Genomic DNA, 16,281 nt, shown 5'->3' on the forward strand with positions numbered 1-16,281 from the left:
AGCAGGAAAAATTTAATTTGATATTAGTCTAAAATACTATTTGATTTCAAGATTATCCAGGTAGATATAAATTTCTTCACACTTCGGGTTTAAAAAATCGTCAATCGTTTTTTTCAATGAGAGCTTATAAAATTTTTCTATCTAATCGTAAACTCAGAACTCATAGAATTAATCAGTTGTCTTCAATAATGTATGAAGTTAGATAGCTATTTTTTATAGCACAGATTAGGTCTGCTTGGTATAAGAACGTTATTAAAAACTTTAGTATAATAATTTTTGAAGTAAAATGAGAGAAAATGATGACGTTCTCATTTTCTCAATGTTTAAGTTTTGTTAAATTTTGTGTTACAAAATTTTGAAAGTTGTCAAAACATATGTTTTTTTTGGTTATGTGATCTAAAATCAGAATTTTTAGTTTTTTGCATAACAAATAAATATTTATGTTTCAAGTTTATTTTTTTTCTTTTTGCGAGAAATAGCATCATTGTTCTCTTTATTTTATTAACAAATTCACACTAAAACAGAACAAAAAAACATTTTATTAACAACATAGACTAAAACAGAACATGTTTCAATTTCTTTCCGTAAGATGACGCAAGTTAATGTTATTAAAAATTTATATCGAAATATTTACAACCCTTGTCTCGTGATTGATCAATTTTAAACTGTCAATTGATAAAAATATTTTTTCCTTCTTGTGGCAGAAGTTTCGACAAATTTCGTGTTAAGAAAAAAAAAAGCAAAAAATCGATTAAATAATTATATTTAAAGGAAAATATTGTAGACTTCTGTCTGCTTAAAAAATAATGAACAGACATCAGGTTCTAAGTGGCGCCTGTAATGCTGGGGATAGATGCTATGCAGTTGGTTCAGTAGAAGGAATTCCGTTTACAGCCTATGCAGCTGGATGCAATATTGTAATATTAGCGAGCTCTTTTGAGAGAGTTCAAATAATACCTGGAGCTATTCATGGTTATGTAAAAATATCTGCGCTTGATTGCAGCACCGATACGGGAAAAATTGCAGCCGCATATGAAAATAAAATTTACATATTCGAGCCAACTCCCATTATACAAGATGGTTCAAAAACAAGTTCACATAATTTAGATTACAAATGGGTCCGAACTGGAAAATTTTCAACAAAGTCATTTGTCATTGTTTTGTCTTGGAGTTTAGAAGGTACTAGATTGTTAACTGGTGGCGAAGTATTAGACTTATGGAAAGAAAAAACTAGAAATAAACCAAAGGAAGTGCAGGTGAAATTTGAAATTGGTGGTACGGAAGATCCAAAAGATCAACAGAAAGATAGTGAAGATGATGAAGAAGACGATACTTCATGGGAATGTGTATGGAGTTGCAAAAGTGGGTCGCCCGTTCAGTATATGGCGTTTAGTTCTGATGGTAGCTTATTTGCTACTTGTGGTAAAAACGACAGGCTGGTTAAAATATGGTACGAAAATAAAAACGTTATATTCCCGACTCAAAGTATAGACACTTTAGAATATTCAATGAGAACAATGGATGAAAGTGAATTAAATTATCATTATGTATATATAGCGCATCCTCGAGCTGTAACACACCTGTCATGGCGTCGAACTAGTAAATATATGCCAAAAACATCAGTATGTAATATGTTAGTCACATCTTGTTTAGACAATATATGTAGAGTATGGGTGGAAACAGTATTACCAGATGATGGCCTTGTAAATATGATGCAATTTGATCCACAGGCCTCTAAAAATCCAAAATTTCGAACACATCGTCACAAACGTAGATTTATACAAAGATTGAAACACATGAAAGCCTGTTTTCATATAAGAAGAAATGCTAGAACCGGGACAATATTAGATAACTTAACATCCCATAATCAAGCACGAAACTCACCCATACCATCTTTGCCATCTTCATATAGTGTTCATGATTTTCATTCATACGGTTATCACAGCACTGGTATCATAACTGGAATGCATTTCCATTTAGCTGCGTCAATAAATGCTGAAACTGATATTCCTTTAGTACCATCTATGCAAACGCGAGACCCAGAAAATCAAATGAAATTTATCTTGCATTGGTTAAATAATAAGGAAATGTATTTTTCGTCGCAAGCAGACATTATTTTATATGATTTAACGCATAAATTGTTAGACAAAGAAGATTATGAACAGAAAAACGTTTACAATGCAGATAATTCAAGTGATCCGGATGACAAACAAACACAAGCAATTGAAAGCAATAGTAAATTAAGTAAAATACATTCTCAAGAGGAAAGCTGTAGCGACGAGCAACCATCAAATAAACATACAGGGTCTGGTGTACATAATTCAAATGTTAATTCGATGTCAGATACAGCTTCTTATAATTCTTCTGCTCATAATGCAATCCAAACAAATCCTATAGATACGTTAGATATTAAAATTGAGGCTTTATTAAGGGATTGGCATCGTAATCCTGATTTACTTTTCTCTATTCACCCCGTTGATGGCAGCTTTTTAATTTGGGTATTGGAGTGGTTAGATGATTACTACCCCGGATCTTTCCGACAAGCTCAAATTTCATTTTCTACAAGAATACCATCAGCTTTCCCTCTCGGTGATGCAATGTCCATATCTAATATTATTAATTTATACAATTTGGGCAATAATTCAGTTTTCTTGAAAAACATGTTATCCAAAGACAATACTGTAAAAGATTCATCAGGAGAACAATTACAAAATACCGACAAAACTTTACAAGAAGAAGATGAGAATGTAGAACAAACGCAAAATGTTGAAAAACTTTCAGTGGTTGATGATAAAACAGAAAAAGATCAAATCAACTTACTTAATCAATCACATATTTGCATGGTCACAAAACATGCAAATGGTACACTTAATTTATGGCAATTGAATTTCGCTGACAAAACAAAATACACACAACTGCTAAGTGTAAACCATGTTTCCCGTACTTCTGGTCATAGATTTCGTGTTAATGACATCACATGTCATCCAGTTCTACCACTATTATTAACTACCTCACATCATAATATTCCTGAAACTGAAAATGAAGAGGGTCAAAATAGCAAGGAACAATTATTATCTTCAGGATTTTGCTCGGAACTAATTCTTTGGAAAGTAGATCCAGTTGGTCCCTTATCATACTCAGGAGGCGTGAGTGAATTAGCAAGAATAAGTTCGCCGGAAATTTCTGCATTTAGTAATGTCGCATGGATTCCAACTTTATTACCTAGTACAACGTTAGGCAGCTATAGTAATTCTCCTTCGGCATGCTTTGTAGCGAGTGATGGTAAAAGGTTAAGAGTTTATCAAGCCGTAATCGATGCTCGAGCACTTTTGGCAGAAATTTCAAATTTAGAACGAAAGCTTAAACATATGGGTTCTGTATCATCAATATCAACTGCAAGTTCAGGTGCACAAATTAATTTAAAACATGAAGTGTCACTTCATGAAAATATAAAAATTGTTTCACAGCAATCAACTTCCCGTCCTGGTTGTATTATACAATTAGATCCAATTGACGATGCATTTCACGATTGGAAAAATACACAATTTTTACATGTTTTTCAGGATCAACTCATACTTGGTGAACGAGATAATGCAAATACAATTGGCGAAGGTGTAAAGGATAAGAGCTTTATGGAATCGCATATGGGAGCAGCAGTAGATTTACAAAAAAAATTTGAATTTAAAGAGCCATTTTATATTGTAATTTTAGAAAAAACGAAAACTGGAAGTGTGATTCACATGTGGAAGATTACCATAGCATCAAAAAGACAGATTTCACTTCCTGATACGAATTTATATACAACAGAAGCTGAGGTTGCTGCTAATTTAGAAAACACTCAAGATGTTCTACCTGAAACAATTCTTGTCGAAGAACATGAATCGCCCCATATTTCAATTGTAACAAAAAAAGTTTGTACACAAGAATTACCGCTACCTAAGGGAGTTGATGTTATTAACGCTTCACCTGCTGCAGGTCATTTAAGCTCAGCTTCTATATATCCAGCGTGTTTTGCTCCATATCTTTTTATGACGGCCTCAACTGATTCAGTTTTGAGATTTTGGAAATGTCGATCTAGATTATTGTACGACAAACCAGTTGACGAATCTGATGAAGATGATTCTAATGTAATATACGAGTGGGGTGAATGGGATATGTTCAAAAAGGACAAACATTCATCAATAGAAGTTAGTGGACAACTTTTACATATAAGTGCTGCGTATTCTGGTAGAATTGCATGTGCCTATAAGTATGGAAAATCCTTCACCAGACCAAATAAAGCTGATCCTGAATCAAGATTCATTAATTTATGTGTTGTTATTTATGAATGTGAAAGCACAGGAGGATCGGAATGGATCCTTGAAGATACAATACATTTACGTAACGTTAGCATTCCTAAAGTGGAAATCGACCATAATTTAGATTTGAGTTACTTGAACAATACCAAAGTAATTGAAAAGCGCCAAAGAATCAACCATGCAATTCACACATTTACAAATGAAGACAATAGAACCACTTGGAATAATGAACTTTCACCAGACGCAATTTCAAAACCGGGAATTTTCGCGGTACCAAGTTACAGCACACTACAAAGTTTGAAAAAAAGTATTATTGAAAAAGGAAACACTTGTCCACTTGTACAAAAGCATTTGGTTCAGTTGGACTGGGTTTCAAAAGAAGATGGCTCTCACATATTAACAGTGGCTTTTGGTAGCAAAATTTTGTTATACACTCCAGTTTCAAGTGATCTGGCGCAAGCAAATATCAAAGCAATGAAAGAAAGCAGAAGTAAAAGTAGACCACTTCTTAGAAAAACAAGTTCTCTAGCTCAACCACATTTTAATGATGAAATACGTTGGATGAAGTTACGACAAATTGATTTAGAAACAGCAGATGGACTCCCACCTTTGCCAATGCATATATCATGGGTAAGAGATGGCATATTAGTTGTAGGTATGGACTCAGAAATGCATGTGTATTCGCAATGGAAACCGAGACATGAAAAGGTAGCACACATAGATGAAAGCTATGATTCGAGAAATCTAAGAGATGAAGATTTGAGGCAGCTGGCAAATGAAACAAGTCAGTTGAGATTGTCAAATGTTGCTTCAGTTTCCAAAATAAGTTCAGCAAATTTACAACTTCTATCATTTGATAAGAAACGTAAAATGACACAACAAAATTTGAATCAAAATACTGGGAACGCTACTACTGAAAGCGTGGATCATGATTACTTGACGGATTCCGGTTTATTCCTAGCTTCTAGAATTGCGTGTCCAGTTTTACCTCAATATCATCCTAAGCAATTAATGGAGCTTTTAAATTCTGGCAAAATAAGATGGGTAAAAGCAATATTAGGACATCTCGTGCGTTGTATGAGTGGAAACTATAATCAAGGCAGTAGTGTTGGTAGCAATGATGAAGATACCATAGCAAACCCAAATGCATGGACAAGATCTAGAACTTTATCCATAAGTTATATGGGACAAAATAGTCCAAATGAACAAGCTGATATGACGGTTATAAATGAAGATCTGATGCTGGATTATGCAGAAATAGCTTCAATTCCTCCATTACCTTTATGGGTTTTACTTACTGCTGATAAAGAGCGTCCAACAAATGCGAATAAAGAAAATGATCCAAAAAATTTATATGAAAACTTATTTGATTTAGAATCGAAAGTCGAAGATTCTTTGGACGATGTCTTAGCTTCTGATACCGATATGCAATCACGAAACGAAAGAAGACAATCAATGCCGGAAAAAACGGAAGTATCATCGTTTGGGCCAAGGCAGGGCCGTTTGCTTTCTAGATTATTAACCCACATGCATTTGCCAGGTTTGTCATCTTTGGATCAGATGCATTTACTAGCTCTAGCTGATACAGTGTCGACATGTAATACAGATTTTAGCGAAAAATTTGCGGAGGCAACCTTGGAATCATCAACGACAAAAGATGATGGGAATCAAAAAGCTTTATCAATAGATTCACTTGATGATTGTGGATTAAGATTTTTATTAGCAATGAAACATTATGACTATCTATTAAGATGTTTACCGATGAATCAAAGGGGAAAGTTCCAAGTGCAAGGTGTGGGAACATCAAATATTGTGTGGGCTTTTCATTCTGAAAGTGAAGAGGAATTATTAAGTTTAATACCATCATACAATAAAGGACAAATTAAGTGGGCAACTTTGAGAGAGCTTGGTGTTGGCTGGTGGTTAAGAAATGTTACCGTCTTAAGAAAATGCATTGAGCAGCTTGCAAAATCAGCTTATCAAAGTAAACAAGATCCTTTAGATGCTGCATTGTATTATTTGGCAATGAAAAAGAAATCAATTGTGTGGGGCCTATTCAGATCTCAAAAAAATGAAAAGATGACTGAGTTCTTTGCAAATAACTTTAGTGAAGATCGTTGGAGAAGAGCAGCTTTAAAAAATGCTTTTGTACTTCTGGGAAAACAGAGATTTGAACATGCTATTGGATTTTTCCTGTTAGCAAATTCTTTAAATGATGCTATAGAAGTATGTTTAAATAAACTAAAAGATTTTCAACTTGCTTTAGTAATTTGCAGGCTGTTTGAACCTGACATTGAATTCAGTCAATCTAGTTATAAAAAGCTACTTGATCAAGAAATACTAGGCTTAACCCCAGAGGATGATCAAATAGACACAGCAAATTTACATCCTGATCCATTTTTACGTTCTATAACATTTTGGATTATGAAGAATTTCACTGAAAGTTTAAATACTTTACTTTTAAATAATGTTGGACAAAATCATCATGCTTATTCAGATGAAGATATGTTTAATAAAACAGACAACGCAAATGCAGCTAATCCAAATGTTTTTAATTTTTACATTTATTTGAGAACCCATCCACTATTAATAAGGCACCAATTAGCTACATCCGCACAGGAAACGAAACATTCTAAAGTTATGCTGTCAGGCTTCAGTTACGCTGGTCAAATGGGCGGAGCTAGTAATAATCAGTTGCATGTTGAAGACTCAATAACACATTTAGAAAGACAATTGTATTTTACAACAGCGCATGGTCACTTTAAATCAGGATGTCCTGTATTAGCTCTTGAAGTTTTAAATAAATTGCCGGCTAAAGTATTAGATAGCAGTGCAAGTACTCGGATAAATTCAATCGATATAGCCGAATCTTTCGATGGTAACTTTACTACTAGCACAATTACACAGCCTGCAGCGGATCAAGGTGCATCTATGGATTTTGATTGGGGTGCTCCTGTAACTAAATATGACGATTCAGAATTTAAAATAACTTGGGATGATGATGAAAATGAAGAAAAGGAAGACGATGATTTAAATAAAGATGAAGAAAAGAAAACTAATATTGTACAAAATATTGATAAAAAGGTTATTGAATCAAATCAACCAATAAAGCAAATTGATATTATGGCTCAGCAGTTAAAATTTGTTGCATGCTTAAAAATATTGATGGAGGAATTGTCAACCCTAGCTACGGGTTTTGAAGTAGATGGAGGACATTTACGTTTTCAATTGTATGTATGGCTAGAACGTGAAGTTGAGGCTCTGAAACAATTATGTAGTTATAGAATTTTAGAAGAAGATATTTTGGAAGAACCCTCTGAAACAATACAAGACGATAATTCAATTCCTAGAATGTCAGAAAAACCTGCCCTTCACGAAATTTTATTGCAAGAAAAGCAAAATTTCGAAGCTAGAGTTCAAAGAGCAACGCGACGCAAAAAATGGTTGAAAGCGAATGAAACTCTTTTAAGAACCTTGTTGAGTTACTGTTCTTTGCATGGTGCTTGTGGCGGTGGTTTAGCTTCAGTTCGAATGGAATTAATTTTATTACTCCAGGAATTGCAACAAGAAAAGACTCAACAACAACTTTTAAGCCCTTTACCATTCCCAACGACATTACCACTCTTAAGTGCTTGTATTGCAGGTAATAAAACCGTAGTGTCCGATCCTATAAAATATTTACAGGTTAACACTCAAGATATGCTGCAAGCAGTCACAACTTTAAATATTAATCGTAAAACAGAAAAAGAAAATATTCAAATTTTTATATTAAGAGATCTTGCGGTAGCGCTAAGTTCCTGCATTTACCAATCTTTGTGTGATTCTGAGAATTTTATTATTAACCAATGTAGTATTGGGAATACTCCACAAATTCCTGGCATGGAAAATATTGCAAAACTAAATTATTCTTATAACTGTTCTCATTTAATAATGAACAAAAGAAAAAATAAATCTTTGGAAGAAAAGTTACCAATTACAACTTTACCAACAAACTGGCCTGGTGTCACTAATTTAAGAGCACTCTTAACCCGTGAAAAAGATGAAGATGCTCCAAGACTCAATATTTTACTACTTGAAGCATTTTTAGCTACTTATACATCACTTTTAGTTTATGGTTTAGAAACATGTGATTCACATATTTTGTTTCGTTTAGCAGGTCAAATTTTTTCAAAAGAAACATGGGGAAGATTATTTGGTGGGGGTGCTAAAATCCCTTTAAAAAAGGCAACGACTGAAAGTTTTACAGCATCTATGGCTAAAGTAGATTCAACAGAAAGTAATGTAGATGTAGATACTGGAGTTTGGAATACTGTTACTTCATTTACAAAGCAGCGAGTTAAATTGAATATGAAACTATTGGGTCAGTTTAGCAGCCCTAACGCCGGTTCTATGTCAAAAGAGGAAAGCAAAGAAGATTATCGTGAACAATTTGTCGCCCCAGAACTTTCTATGGTATCCTATTTTTTGACTAAACCCGTAGTAGAAGGCGCTGATGATGATGATTACGATACAGATAACTCAGTAATTGACAGCGAAGAAGAAGATGATGATGGTGACGTTTTTATGGATAAAAAATCTAAAAATAAAGACAATGTAGAACACTTAAATCCACATTCATACTCATGGACAATAATACGATGTGCCCTTGTTAAATTAGTTCAACAAAAAATTCAACAATTTATACAAATAGCTGGTATTGAAAGTCATGAGTTACCTGTGACAAGCCCATTTGCGCATGATGTTCTTAAAACCCTAAAACAATGGGAAGATGATATGGCTAACGAACTAGCATTAAATGGTCCTCCAAGTAGCGATTTTATACCAGGATGTTTTGTTGATTCGGAAGCGAAAGGGCCAACAATACATAAATATAGAAATCTTTTAGAAAAACATAATACGCCATTTATTTCATCATCTTCGGCAGCTCCAGCGAAAAGGTTATGGAATTATTTAGTACGACAAGAACATGTTCAAGATATTTTTATTAGATCAGTATTTGGTAAAAAACGTCACAAAACGTCTATAACAGTTCCAAGTATTATATCTCAGCAATCTTTTGATCAAAATGATTCAATTCGTGGTGATGATGTTGATGATAGTAATATGGTTCAACCAATAAAAATTATTCACAAAGAGCAAGAATCGATTTCAGCATTTTGTGTTAATAACACTTCATGTGGCCTACTAGCAATAGCAACCCCTAAGGAAATTCAAGAACTGGATATATCATTATTACTCAATACACCTTCCTATTACGAAGATGAGTGCGAATATGATCTATTAAATTTATCGAAGGACGTAGACGCTGTATCATCCACAAGTTTTTTAATTATTCAAACGAATGCGGAACGACAGATACTGAACAACATTCAAAATGGTACACAGCCACAGTCTTCAATTGCTCAACTGTCAACTGCCAGTCAATCTGGACGTGGTACATCTATGGTGCTAAAACATAAAATTGATAACGTTAAACGAATGTCTGCTCATCCTCATTTGCCTTTTTATTTAACTGGTGGTCAAGATGGTTCGGTTCAACTTTGGGAATGGGGTAGACAACAGGTAGTTTGTACACCAAGACCGCCTGGAACATTTGCTAAAGTTACAAGGTGCAGATTTTCACAACATGGTAATAAATTTGGTATTGCTGATGGTGATGGCAATATGAGTTTATGGCAAGCTGGTATCGCATCGTATACGAACCGATCATTCTTCAACTATCAGTGCCATAATAAATCAATAACCGATTTTGATTTTTTGGGTTCCTGTAGCTTATTAGCAACAGCTGGTCATAGTTCAGAAAACAAAAATATTGCCATATGGGATACTTTACTTCCGCAAAAGAAGGCTTTGGTGCAGGCATTTGTTTGTCATGATCAAGGTGCATCCAGTTTAATATATGCTCCCCAGCACCAACTTTTATTATCATCAGGTAAGAAAGGTGATATCTGTATATTCGACGTTAGACAAAGAGTATTAAAACATAAATTCCAAGCGCATGATTCGCCAATAAAGTGTATGGCAGTAGATCCTCATGAAGAAATTTTTGTTACGGGTTCTGCAGAAGGCGGTATTAAAGTATGGAATTTGGCTCATAATAATCTTATGTACGAATTTCCTGCTGAACATGCTAAGGGTAGCTTCTTTAAACATTTAGGTCAAGGAGTAAGCCAAATTTTATTAGATTCCGATGGCAGATTATTTTCGTGCGGTTGCGATGGTTCAATGAAAGTGAGGCAGTTACCCAGCCGTTGCAGTGTTGTAAATGCTTATGCGTATTAGTTTTAAATAAAATAAAAAAAACGAAAATGATTTTATGTTGTTTTCAATGTTATCTACATAAATTTAATTATTATAAAATTAGACAATTTGTCATGTTATTACCATTATTATATTATATATTTCTGTGTTATTTGTTGCTTCTTTAAATTAAATTAATATTATAATAATAAAAGCATTTTATTGTATCGTATATAAAAAACTATATAATAAACTTAATACAACAGTTCTTTAAAAAAAAAAAAAAATTTAAATTTTATTTTTTAGTTAATTTAAGAAGTGTTAAAAAAGGAATGAGTTTTCTCTTGGGCTTCTCAGAAATAAACAGAATATAGCAAAAGAAACGAACTGTACTAAACTGAAAATACATGCAATATGAATAATTTTGAGTTTGTTAGAGACATCTGTCATACATGAAAACATAAAACGTATATTTTAACTGTCTTAGACGAAAACATACTTTAATTCTTAATATTTTAATACAACAAGCCTGTTATTATTATCTTAACTGCAATTTAAACTTCAGGTCAATGATATTGTGGATTTGGAAATATTCCACGAAGGATGATCTGTAACGATTTCTCGGACAATATTAGAAGCATCAATATTTGGAGGCTTAATGACGCATTGCTTAGTATATAAAGGAAATTCAACTTCAATTTTTTTTCCAGGTGATAAAAAATCTTTTAGCTTAGGGACTGGGTCACATTTTTTTTCAGAATTCACATATTTCTCTCTAATTAATTTTCTATTTTTCATAATATTGGTATAATCCGGAGTTAAGTCATCGTTATCCTCAATAGGAATAAGATCTGTGTAAACGGGCTGGTCATAAGGAAAATTTAATAGTTTTGCTGTCTAAAAGAAATTAATTCAGTTTATGTACACATATATAATGAAACGATGAAGGATAAAAATTTACCTACCTTCTGTGTCATAACGATTTTGGAATTTGGACTCAAATTTATTTTACTATTTGCGTCCAAATTTATTTGGCCCATTCTATCCACTAAATTATATACTGTGTTTAACTGAGGAGTATGTAACGACTTAGATACTTTCGAAGTTTTCTTTAAATTTTTTGTTGGTTTTAAATCATCAGTCGAGGAGCATGGTTTTGTATTTTTGACGGGCTCTTTTCCAGAAAGTTTTGTTACGCTCCTTCTTTGTTCTGAAACTCGCAGAGGAACTTCTATGTCATGTAAAACTGTTTTGGAGTTCTTATGAATTATTTTTCCGCCACTTGTTTTGGCAAGTTTGCCTCTCTGCATCTTGTTTATTTTTGTTCTTATTTTATTCAATTTTAAATATAAATTAGGCTAATATGTACGTATTTTAGATATCTAAATTTACGATATAATTGGTGAAAATACAGCAAAAGGAAAAATTATGTAAAAATAAATCGCCAACTTAACTTCTAAATAGCTAGCAATCTTTGTGTTTGTTTGCAATGCAATGCAATGCAATGCAATTTTGTTTGTTTATTAAGTTTGCGAGTACTTTGTCATTAAACTGTTATGTCATTTGCTTCTAGTTTGAACGAATGACAAAACAGCGATCGAAGTCGAGGTAATTAGTGACATCTTAAGGAAATAATGAGCATTCTATTAATTATTAAAATATTTTATGCATATTCTACATTTTTGAAAAAGAATAGGTTTTTTTCACTGGAAATTAGTAAAAAATAATAAACCTCGTTTTGCGTTCAATAAATTAAATATTATTATTTAATTTTTTGGCAAGTTGTATTTAATTTAAATATATTACTTTGACATTGTCAAAAAAAAATAATAGAATGAAAAATCAGCTAATTGCCAAATATTCAAACTTAAATGGCTTATTTTTAGTTTTGTCTGGTGAAGGTACATTTTTGAAACGCAAATGCAACTATGAGTTTTTGAAATAAATGAATAAAAGAATTTTTGCCATAATAACATCATAATAATTTTTACTCTTATTTTTTTATAAGATAACGAAAGTACTCTTCAAAAGTCAAAATGGAGAAGCTTTTTGTATGAAAAACACTGCATTTGTTTTTCTTTAAAATTTTAGTTTTTAGTTTGTTTTGATAAGTGTGGAAAATCAGATGATTGTAAAAATTTATTAATTCATATTGTGAGAACAGAGAATAACTAAAATAAATTATTCAAAAAAAAGGGATGAAATATTGAAAACCAATAGTGCAATAAAAATTATTTCTTATTGGATATTTTTTTTCGAAAAGGCTTTCATTTCTAAATTCATAGTATGTTAAACTACTGAAAAGAGCAGAAATTTTAATGGAAAAGACTACATTTTAAACTTTTTTTGTGAAGCCAAAAATATTTTCTTTTCGAAATTAATCCTTTGAATTGTACTTTAAAATAAGAAAATTTATTTACACTGGCTTTTAAAGGTTATTGTTATAATAAAAATTTGTGTGATTGCCATAGAGCTCACCTATTTCTAGATGGGAATGCAATTAAAAGAACTCGTACCCATGGAATGAGAGATCTACAAAAATTTATCCGCCATACATCTTCAGATCATTTTTGTCAGAAATTTATTGAATTTATTGAAAATATTGTTATAATTTAAAACTCAAAAAATTATTAAAGAAGAAAAGAGTGAAAACTTTTTAGTCAATAATTAAGATTATAACTACTAGATATCTAACAGGGTGTTTATTCAATAGATACCTACTATAGAAACAGTGATATAAAAATAAAACATTAAAAAAAGTTTGGCAAACAAATAATATATGTACATTTTTTTAACCTATACACTCACCTAATTTCATTTTTATTTTTGTGCTACATGTTTTTATGTCCAAAGGTGAAGATTTTTTTAAAATAGACTTTTCAATTCTTACAAATTAGAACTTTTTTAATTTAAATAAATATAATTAATAAATATAATTAGTTATAAAGATAGGTACATGTGCTTACAATTTAATTTATAAATATTTCTTAAATTTCCTATTGTACATATTTAAAATATATTGATTTTGTTAAAATTGTAGTGGGAACATTCATATAGATTAATATTTAGTTACGCCTAGAATGTTTGTATTTATTTAAAGAAAACAATCTGAATCAAAAATAAATATTTGAACTTGGTACCAAAATTGATATTTGGACTTTGTACCCACATGCATATACTGCTTTCATTTAACAAAAAAAAAAAAAAAAATGATAAATGAAAATTCCCAGCTACCAATTATCTTGTTATTTCTTGAATTGAATTAATAGAGGAGTTTTAAAATAAGGAATTTTAAATTTTTAACATTTAAACAAAAAAAAATTGTCTTAAAAAAATCTTAAATAATTTATAAGACTGGTATAGTCAGAAGGAAAAAAAATTGAAATATTTTAAGCTTGTCCATGGGCGCCTACTTAGCATAATTAATAAACACTAGTAAAATTTACTTTTATCAAATAAAAAAATTCTATTTACTTATTCAATTTTAAAATTTTATGTTTAATTTTTGTATTACATAATTTCAAAATAAAATTTTATGGTGAAAAAGTGGCGATTCTTAAAGAATTATTTAAATTATTTTATTTCTGTTTAAATTACTTTTTCTAATATTTTGAAATAATTTATAAAATAAAAAAGATTACACCTATTGAAAAGAAGAAAATGGCACCAATTGCTGTATTTGATAACAAAACAAATGATAAAAATACAATAACCGGTAGTGGTATCCAGAAAGATAATAATACTCATGATGGGATTGTTGGAAGTCCAAATATGCCATCATCGGCTAATGATAATAATATAGAGAAAAGCAATCAAAATAACAATAATAATAACATGAATAAAAGTGACAATCATAATAATATTAATAATAATAGTAGTATTAATACCAACGAAATTGATAACTGTGCTGATGATGAAATGAAAAATGTGGATACAAATAGTGGATGTGCTCCTGCCCAAAATGGTAATTAATATCAAAATTCAGTTTTTTTTTTTTTGTTATTCTAGCTTTTAAAATTTTTAGTTTGATTATTTTAATTTGATTTTTTTTAATAACAAAATAAATTCAAAAATTGTTCAACTACTTACCTACTTACTACAGTTGAATAATTGCACGACATAAATACTTAATTAGTTCTACCTAAATTGTAGTCCTATGTTAGACTATTAGTTACTTAATTGTAATTACTTACTTCTTATCTGAAAACTTGATCATATGTAATATTAGTGTGACATCAAATAAGAATTAGTTACGTTAATTTGATTAGATTATTCTAAATTTAATCATGAATCAAAAAAGTTGATTGACAGTAGCTTAAGAAAACATGTACTTATACGTATTAGGAACAAACCCCTTATCCAATACATACGGGTATAATTTATAGATAAGTACAATAGATATGTATTGAGTATTTTAAATGTTCAAAATTTAAGAAATCGTATGTTGAAATTATAAAGTATGAACTAGTTTAAATTTTTAATTAGAGTCTTCTAGTAATTTTTTTAGAATATACTGTTCAAGTTGCATCCAGTGTCCGTCAAAATCAATCAAAATGTTACTGTAAGGCTAAAATATTATTTACTAAGCATAGTGATTAAAAAGACAAAAATAAATAGAATATTGTGACGAGAATAACCATTTTCGCACCAGAAATAACAATTTAAAATTTCGGGGAAAAAAACCCCATTTATTTGTGGTTTAAAAATACAAAAATTGAAATTGTCGATTAACTATTAATTGCATAGAATGACAATAAGCTTAAGCATATCTACAAGTTTATGTAGAAATATCTACTTACATATAAACTATTATTACACAAAGCTGTACAAGCATTTATACGATATCAACTTATAGAAAGTATTCAATATCTATTTATAGAAATGTAAATCAATAAGTTCATTGACTTTCATCACGGTCTAGATTCTAGAATAACAAAAAAAACGGCAAATAAAGCAAAAGTAAAACCATTTGTGGTTTTGCATTTCATTTTTTTCGCTTTTAATTTTGCAATTATAGAACTATTTTTTATTTATTATTATTAAGATTATTTAGAATATGTGAGTTAAATGTGGAACACTTAAAAGTTAACATATTGGGAACTGTAGTAAATTATTTAACTTAATTTTATTTTTTAGCTTTCTTGCTTAATCGTCGCCTTCGCCTGAATAAAAAACAACAGTGTATTTAATTGGGCGCGTTTATAAAGTAAATTATATTTATTTATTTAAGTACTTGCAATGAATTTTAACTGTAAGTACTTCCTAATTTCTTTTTAGTTGTACATATTAAATCATAAAACATAAAGGGGAGAGTGGAGATGATGGGAAATACAATGCGGGTTTTTACTTTTTGCAATTATTGTTTGTGTTCTATAAAAAAGAAATAAATTTTAACATTAAATCGTTCAAGAAATTTAATTTTTTTCTTACAAATTAAATAATTTTTTGTGAAGTTGATCATCGATATAATTTGAAAAAACCCATTTATTTTGTTTATATTCAAGGGAAATCAAACTTGTAGCCACAGAGCGGAGCTAATTTTTCTTTTAGAGTAAATTCTTTTACTAGATTTTATTTCTTATTTAATTTTTTTAATTTTTACCCGTTAACAGCTTAGCCAAGTATAGTTAAGCATTGAAATATTTGAAAATGAAATGGTGAATTTTCATTCATACAGAATGAAAACACAATCCAATTGTTTAAAATGCCAAACTGTTTCCATACATTATTTTCCAAGTAGGTA

The 16,281-nt window shown here is 30.8% G+C and overlaps 3 protein-coding genes across 3 annotated transcripts in view; 2 read left to right on the plus strand and 1 right to left on the minus strand.

The window, feature by feature from the left end:
• Positions 1 to 676: 676 nt before the first annotated feature.
• Positions 677 to 10,592, plus strand: LOC129608554 (dmX-like protein 2). The gene has a single exon (XM_055520137.1). The coding sequence runs from the start codon at positions 807 to 809 to the stop codon at positions 10,578 to 10,580; it is 9,774 nt and encodes a 3,257-aa protein (XP_055376112.1). The 5' UTR covers positions 677 to 806; the 3' UTR covers positions 10,581 to 10,592.
• A 507-nt stretch (positions 10,593 to 11,099) lies between these two features.
• On the minus strand, positions 11,100 to 12,082 carry LOC129608555 (uncharacterized). Its single transcript, XM_055520138.1, has 2 exons — positions 11,504 to 12,082; positions 11,100 to 11,435 (listed from the first exon to the last, which is right to left on the minus strand). Exons 1-2 carry the CDS (start codon positions 11,846 to 11,848, stop codon positions 11,100 to 11,102), a joined length of 681 nt encoding a protein of 226 aa, XP_055376113.1. The 5' UTR covers positions 11,849 to 12,082.
• Positions 12,083 to 12,701: 619 nt separating this feature from the next.
• The window catches only part of LOC129608204 (6-phosphofructo-2-kinase/fructose-2,6-bisphosphatase-like), a 122,824-nt gene continuing 119,244 nt past the window's right edge, over positions 12,702 to 16,281 (plus strand). Inside the window, exon 1 of the mRNA XM_055519559.1 lies at positions 12,702 to 14,502. Coding sequence (XP_055375534.1) covers positions 14,199 to 14,502 — 304 coding nt within the window. The 5' untranslated portion in view covers positions 12,702 to 14,198. The remainder of the gene's footprint in view (positions 14,503 to 16,281) is intronic.

Source organism: Condylostylus longicornis, unplaced genomic scaffold, assembly GCF_029603195.1.
Source record: "Condylostylus longicornis isolate FDR11 unplaced genomic scaffold, ASM2960319v2 ptg000031l, whole genome shotgun sequence".
Taxonomy (NCBI): Eukaryota; Metazoa; Arthropoda; class Insecta; order Diptera; family Dolichopodidae; genus Condylostylus; species Condylostylus longicornis.